The sequence below is a fragment of the Impatiens glandulifera genome, chromosome 2 (assembly GCF_907164915.1).
Source record: "Impatiens glandulifera chromosome 2, dImpGla2.1, whole genome shotgun sequence".
NCBI lineage: Eukaryota > Viridiplantae > Streptophyta > Magnoliopsida > Ericales > Balsaminaceae > Impatiens > Impatiens glandulifera.
Window position 1 is genome coordinate 43,221,880 of NC_061863.1, and position 8,100 is coordinate 43,229,979.

The window sequence follows — 8,100 nt, forward strand, 5'->3', positions numbered from 1 at the left end:
ACTTAAAACAGTTAAAAATAAAAGTAAAAATACTATATGTGTGTTTCGAACTTGTAACCTAACAAAACAAATAAAATTCTTTAACCAACTAAACTAATAAGACTTTATAATTTAAATTTAATACTAAATTTGAAGAAAACGAGACATTCTTAAAAATATAAATTTAATTTTTTAACTAACTAATATATATATATATATATATAATTAATTTCATCACGTATTTTTTCCAATAATTTGGGTTCAATGTTCATTGGGAAAATATACGTTATGAGATATGTGAGAAGACAAGTTGATTTATCAAAGTAAATAAAATGTAAAATGAGAGTGTTCTATTTTTTATTTTAATATATTATTCGTAATTTATTAAGAAATTTAAACATTGAATACATATTATAATTTTTGTAAAAAAATTATTTTGTTTATATTTGTATCCGTGTGTATCGACACGAGAATTTTCCTAGTTATTAATAAAAGTCTCGAATTATATATATATATATATATATATATATATATATAAAATAAAAATTACATTTTTCAGGTCTTCATCTTCCCGCCTGAAATTTGAACTTTTATTTATCTTCATCTTATAAGCATCTGTTACTCTAAACACAACCATTTATGTTATATTAGATTTTTTAACAAAAAAACTTCATCAATTAATCTAAACATTAATCTAAAATAGAAAATTCTAAAATTTTGACTCTCCTAATTTAAATTTAACATACTAAATACAAATTTTATAATTTTTTAATAATTTGAGATGCTAAAGTAAGTTTATGTTGTTTTAATGTATTTTAGATACTCAGATTTAGAGTAGATTTAGTAGCTACACTATGGCATTAACCAAAATGTATATTAAGAGCAAAACTAGGATACAGAAAAGAAAAAAGAGATAGTAAAACTAAGCAAAGAAGAAGAACAAGTATAATAAAATGGTTTAAAAAAAGAAGGCAGAAACGAAACTGTTGGCTCTCAAGGCATACAACAACAACACAACTTATTTACATGCATGTAAATATCACACAGTACTTATTATTATTACTCGTAGAGGTAAACAGATTCAAAACTTACAAAATTACACAGGAAATGGTGGACCAGTCCCACCTTTCTCAGCATCAGGGACACTTCTGTAGCAGTAAATATTGTTGGATATTTCCCAGCTCCAATCTAGCATCCTTAAGACCCTCATTCTAGGCCATCTGTTAATTCTCACATAGTGTTCCCTTATTGTCCCTACCCCCACAAAACTCGTCACAATTGAATAGCAGGACTCGTGACCTCCCCAAACTGGGTCCCTTGGATCAGCACTTAAGCTCCCATCTGGATGGAAGTAACACTTCATTAGACATCCTGTTCCCTTCCAATAAGGGTCTAGGTTTCTCCAATATTCAGGGGCTTCCTACCACAATAAAAATGCCATCAAATTTGATCAGTCAAAAATTCCATCAAACAACTCCATTTTTATCCTCTCTTTTTAAATAGCATCAATTTCATTTAAAAAAATAAAAGAAGACACGACGCTACAAGCTAAGCAAATGAAAGAAACAAAAATATAGATGAACAACTCCCAAAGAAATCTCAACTAGAAATAAAGAGATTTTTCTTTGGAGCTAATAACATGAAAGGCTTTTGCATTAAATCAAATCAATGGTCCATTGGAAACACTTTTTGGATCATGAACGAGAAACCGTCAATAGATTTCTAAATTTGTGTTTGACAAAGTTCTAGTTCCAAATGTGATCACATCCAAAAAAAATGTTTCCAAAGAAATTTATGACAGAGGGTTTCTCATCTTGATAAAGTTTATTGTAGTGTATAAAGTTGTACTCTGTAATTCTTTTAATAAAGACTTGATGTAGATTAAATCAATTTACAATATTATCTTTCTATTTGATTTTTAACTCAATGTTTACTTGAAGTCTTGAACCATCTTTTGTTTTATAAAATAAAACATGCGGTGTGTAGTTAGATTTGAGTCAATATAAAAAACATGCCAGAGGCAATATAAGGGATCTTATGGCTAAAATGACAGTATAGCCAAGCAAAAATATAGATGGAGGGAGATATGCATATTTTGTTCATGTTTTAAGTCAGCAAACAGCCAGCAACTAACCTCCATAAAATGCAACTCCCACACATGATCGCAAAGATCTTCCTTCAAAATGCGAGTCTGCAGCAAGATTTTCAAACTTACAAAAAAAAAAAACATTCCGTCTAAGAGTAAAGACTGGATTTTTCTTTTAAGGGGAGTTCTTACCCGTTTACTATCCATGACAGACAATGAGTAGGATACTAACTTTGAAAAGCTCGAGTTTTGGGATGACCGGGGTATGTGTGCTTTCCCAAGAAATAACTCCTCGCACTGCAGGAGACAAATGCATATATCAAGCTTCAATGGTGTTGCTGAGCTTGCTTTACACTTAACAAAACTCAACATGAAAGAAAATTCGTCAAAAGAAGAAAGTAAAAAGAAACTGAAAGTAAGTTAAACTCGTCAAAGAAAGAACAACAACTATTTTTGCCTATGCACGAACATATTCAGTATGAAACCATTTTTGTGGACTCCATCACGCACCAACTGAAGTCTTCATGATATTACAAGGTTATGTTCAGATATCAGCAGCTCCATACATATTTTTGTCCATCGATAAGTATACTTACAGTCCAACACCTCTAAAAGAAAATCAAGAAAAGATGGTAATGATAAGAAAACAGCAGATTGAGAAGTTTACGTTATAAAGAAAGAAGATAACTGTCCCGACAAGAGAGAATGGTTAGGAAACAAAGTCAAATAGTGATAGTCATCTTCATTTCTTCTAATAATTATTAGAAAAGGCTTTGTTAAACATATAAAACCATCTCTTCTGGTGTTTATTTGGAGCCATGGTCTAGGAGATTTGGAGAGAAAGGAATGCTAGAGAGTCTTTTAATGAGTTAGAAGAAATGAAGACGAGGTTTGGAGAGAAGTCAACCTTAGTGGATTGGCTCTTACTAGTACATGGAGAAGGGTTCCAAATTCGTTTCACAATCGGCTCCTTTGCAAAGAATAGAGTATTGAAAGTGAGCAAGTCATGAAGAATATTAATCCTGTGAGAAGATAAACAAAGTTTTAGTCTCTTGTTTCAAGTTGTGTTCAAATTTTGTTGGAATTGTTGTTGCTTTTTCATTTGAGTTGTTGGTGTGTTGGAAGCAAAGTCTGTCTTGCTTACCACATCAAATTCAAGTTGTAAACTCTCTCTTTGGATTTTAATAAAAAGATTGAACTTCTTCAGCATAAAAACTGATTAGACACTTTACAGTTTTCCACCATTAATAAGGCTATTTTTCCCCTGCATTCTTAAAATCATTTGATAATCTCACAACTATCAAATTTAACAAAACTATCAAAAATGGCATGAAGTGACAAAAGCTTGTACACTATCAATATCAAAATAAATTACAAACAAAAGTAAGCAAGTGTATTTTGGTTGAAGAGTGAGTGAATCATATATTAGAATGTGAGGAAGTAAGTAATAGCAATATATAAAATGGTATATACTTTTTATAATTAATTGCATATATATTTCAAAATGATAAAGCAATTACATAAACTGAAACACGTCTATTATAAAGAAAACACAATTTGATAACAAGATATTAAAATAACATAATTCTGCAATTACATATGTATTCACAATGTAGCATATTCAAGATTCTAAAAATGGTACATGTATCACAATTTATTTTAAAATACAAAGTCATGCAACCTGTTGTAACTCTGGATCTAAAGGATCCTATATCAAATCAATCTAGTTGTATAAACCAAATTAAAAAACTTATGTTTATTTTATTTTGATTAAGCATGATAATGTTGCTCTTAATTTCCATTTTTTTTTCTTTCTAATCGTCTTTTACTTTTCCATAGCAACTACTTGTTGCAGTTGAACCAAAACTTTGTGCTTGTTGACATCGTTATTTTCTACCATGCTAAGACTTCAAAAGCCTGACTAATTGCATTGAAATACTCATGTATAAAGATATTGAGGAACTGCTTAGAAGAAATAGAATTGGATACATGTCCACAAAATGGTAAAGTGTATACCAAATTGAAGAGATCAAGGAGAGAACCTGTTGGTGAACACTCTATGGATAAATGACTGAGCCACGAGCCCCCATAGCCTTTGATCAAATAGTCAGATATGAAAATCAATCAAGTGAAGTCTCCTTAAATCAGTCACATTTAAGTTCTGTCAAGTGAACCCTTTATTCTCCAGAGCATTTCCCTTTCATGGGAGGAGCAATTGCAAAAATGAATTTGCCAAGAATATTTGATTGATATCAATCAAATCTTTACTTTTACAAGTATCTAGATATATGGTGGTTTATCCCATCAAATATATGAGAAATCCCTCAATCTCTCCTCTTTCTCAAGTTCTTCAATAATATCAGAGTCAACATGAATTGTCCAACCCTTCTATTAAAACATTGGTTTCATATTGTTATGATGACAAAAAGGACATACATAGACATCCGTTCGTCCATCACTTTTTTAGTGAAATATCTATCAATTTCAATATGCTTTCTCATATCAAGATTTAAGAAATATGAGAAATATTGATAGGACTTGTAAGAGTAGATCGTAGGGCCTTCCCAAGAGATCTTTAAATTATGTAGAATGATTTCAATGAAGTATTTCAAACAAACCTAAACAACAACCCTAAACTTTGATTCCACTCGTGATCTTGCCACTACATTTTGCATCCAAGTAAAGTTTTCTCCCATCAAAATACAATATGTCATAGCTCATCTTCTATCCATAAGAATCCTGCATAGTCAACTTTGATTGTTTAAGCTCTAAAAGTAAGATTATCACATTTGAATCAAACACTTCTTTACTAGATTACCCATTAGTAATTTTTTTGATAAAGAATTGTCCATATCTTACAAAGTGCAAGCGATTTACATAAAATTTCCAACCAATGTCTATGCATTCTTTTACCAACTACTAGTATTTTTTTTACATTTTCCCAACTTATGACTTGGATCTATTGGAGAAGAAATTGATTTTGCATCTAATCTTGCATATCCCCACTAGAAAGCTATTGAAGATGTGGCTAAAAACAATGAGAAAAAACAAATGAAAACAGAAAAACTCGAAAGACAGGCGCACAAGCTCCATAGCGGCGTGAACTATGACATTCGAAGAAGGACACACTAAAACCCATGTGCAGTTTCTCATCTATCATTTCCTATAAGAGACACCATGATGATATCTTCAATGCCCATTTTTGTAAATCCCTCCATCCCTCCAACCCTCCATCCCTCCCTTATATGTAGATAATTTGTATACTCTATTGTTATAACTATCACATAATAATCCCATTAAAACAATTGGTCATGAATAAAAGAGTAGCAAAGAAAAGATGGAACCCAACATGCAAACGAAATTGAGTAGAATGAATTGAAAAAACAATCGTCCCAACTAATCAATTAAAGATTGAAAATTCACAAATCTAATAATTTCATGAGAGTAATTAAGGAGAGAAAGGCGTACCTTGGTCGTCCAAAGGCGGTTGCTTGCAGCAACTGCATACCATCGTCGAGATACAAGTAGAGATAGTGCCACGCTGCGTGCGTCGAGACGAGTCAGCATCGCCTCCATGAAATCCGAGCCGAAAACGGCTAGAGGATCTTGAGCCAGCACTTCCTTGGAGTTTTCTGTTGGGGATAAAACCCCTCTGGTTGTCTTCCTACGTCGCTTCCGAGATGCCGTCTCCGGTTCTTGGTCTCCGAATTCATCATCGCAAGGCTCGGAAGTAGCGTTCGAGTTCTCAATTGGGTCGCCCTCTTGCTCTTGCTCCAGGTCCACCATCGAAGCAACCGCCACGGAAGAACAACAACTGCCTTTAGTGAGGAAACGTGTAAAATATGTATTATATTTCCGCTTCGCCTTAAGCCTTAAGAAAGAGAAGCAAAACTAGTAATAAAAATCTCAAATAACCATTTTTATAATAATATTAGAGAGCTGTTCTTATCAATTACCTTATATATAAAATCAAAAACCGCATGACTAACATAGCGGCATTATGGGGATCCATTCCATCTTTATCCAATACTCCTTCATTTTTTTTTCTAATATACCCATATTTTGTTTCAACCTATCAAAATACACATTTTTCCTTTCTAAACAAATGAATTAGGGGTTGAGATGACATATTTGGGAAAATTTGATATGACCTGGAGGATGGGTCAAATGATTCAATGGAGAATAGACAGGTGGTGGTATATCAAAAGGTGAGTTCATCAACTCCTCGCTCTATTTCAGAACGTTGTTTCACTCGGCTGACGAGTAGTCGTCTGATATATACTAAGACGTCTAACAGACCATGTTGTCCGCATGCCTTGTATTTTAGCTGAGTATCACTACTCTACTGAAGGTGCTCTTCTGACTCACAACAACAACTATGTCGACAACACACTTTTCCTATCAGCTTAGTGTCATTACTCTACTAAAATTATAAGTTGTTTAAGCACAGCCTCGTCTGATGTACAGTGTTATCAATCGACTCTTCGTTTAGATGAATTAGAGATCGTTGTTTCAACATGTCTGGCTTATCAGCTGTCAATCAAATTCCCCTTAAGTTTATGCACAATAAATTAATTTAAATCTAAAAAACCTAAAATATTTTTAAAGTAAGAAAACTTAGTCTCGAAGAGTAGCTTCGTGAAGATGTCAGTCACTTCTTGATCGATAGACATGTATTCCAGTCGAACGTGCTTCTAAGCTACATGGTCTCGGATGAAGTGGTGTTGGATTATGATATGTTTTGTCCTTAAGTGCAACACCGGATTATGTGTGATCGCTATGGAACTGGTGTTGTCACAGAATATTGACGACTCCTTTGCCGTAATTCCAAAATTCCTCAGTTGTTGTTTAATCCACATCAGTTGTGTTAGGATCTAGGTCGCCGCTGGTGGACCGGGGGTTGGACCGGTTAGCGGTTCTCACTCGTAGGGTGGTGGTTAATCCGGTTAGAGATTAACACCGGGGTTTCAATACTACACAACCTGTCACAAACCCTTGAACTAGGTTCAAGCGCGGAAGAGGTTTGCTTTCAGGTTGAAGCGGCACACTTATATGATAGGCGAGATCGGTTTCGGATGATGGAGATTTGAAGAATGGTGAGTCGGTTTCGGTAATCTGGAAGTTCGGTATGGTTAGTATAAAGTAGGTTTGGAGCGGTGTAGTTAAGTTAGTCGGTTATGTAATGAAGCCGGCAGAAAGTAAATAACACAACAGATTTTATGGATGTTCGGAGATAAAGCTCCTACGTCACCCCTTCCTCTCGAAGCCGCGAGAAGGATATTCACTAAGGAATACAAGTACAATCCGATCGAGACTTATTTCCTGCTCGATAACACTCTTACAATTCACACCGAAATTGTAACACACACTTAGAATCTAGCGCTTAGACTTTCTTAGAATAACACAGCTTTATCACTTGTAGTAAATGCTCTCAACGCTTCACTTATCTAGCTTGATGTCTCTTAATGTCCCACATTTACTCTTCTGCAACTGCCTCCTTTTATAGGTGAAATATGCCAACGGTCATATTTCACTGCCTTGAATCTGATTGGCTGATCAGAGGTGCAGTGATTCAGTGTCTCAGACCTGCGGTCGTCTCCTCAGACCTGATGGTCAATCTCAGACCTGGTATCCTGTCTCAGACCTGCCGGTCTGTAAGGCAAACCTGCCGGGTTTGTCTTTTACTTGATGTAGATACTGTCTCTTTGGACAGTTGTCTGTACTTTGAAGATTTCCTTTCTGGCTTATCCCGAAGTAGAAGGATTCGGTAGTACTGTTTTCTGCAGCCTACAGTCTTTCCTCAGACTTGCATGGATATGGAAGTATTCAGTCTGTTCCTTTGGTATCATTCTCAACAGATACCCAAATTGTCTTCTTGTACTGGTCGGCCGCTTGACTTGGCCGAATGTCTTTTGGTAGTGAAGTAACCGGACTTCTTCCGGTTATTCTTGTCTTGTGGATAATCGGCTGTTTGATGGTTCCGGTTTTGAGCTTTGGCCGATCCTTCCTTTGTGCGGTCACGTTCCGAATACTCT

At 34.6% G+C, this 8,100-nt stretch overlaps 1 protein-coding gene across 1 annotated transcript; it reads right to left on the minus strand.

The window, feature by feature from the left end:
- Positions 1-908: 908 nt before the first annotated feature.
- Positions 909-5,937, minus strand: LOC124927042. The gene is made up of 4 exons (XM_047467381.1): positions 5,534-5,937; positions 2,258-2,362; positions 2,114-2,170; positions 909-1,399 (listed from the first exon to the last, which is right to left on the minus strand). Exons 1-4 carry the CDS (start codon positions 5,849-5,851, stop codon positions 1,076-1,078), a joined length of 804 nt encoding a protein of 267 aa, XP_047323337.1. The 5' UTR covers positions 5,852-5,937; the 3' UTR covers positions 909-1,075.
- Positions 5,938-8,100: the final 2,163 nt, after the last annotated feature.

Coding starts and splice junctions, on each gene's coding strand:
- LOC124927042 (XM_047467381.1), bottom strand. CDS start 5,851: ATGGTGGACCTGGAGCAAGAGCAAGAGGGCGACCCAATTGAGAACTCG. Junction 2,363..5,533: donor ACCGCCTTTGGACGACCAAG/GTACGCCTTTCT, acceptor TGTCTCCTGCAG/TGCGAGGAGTTATTTCTTGG. Junction 1,400..2,113: donor GGGAGTTGCATTTTATGGAG/GTTAGTTGCTGG, acceptor TTATTGTGGTAG/GAAGCCCCTGAATATTGGAG.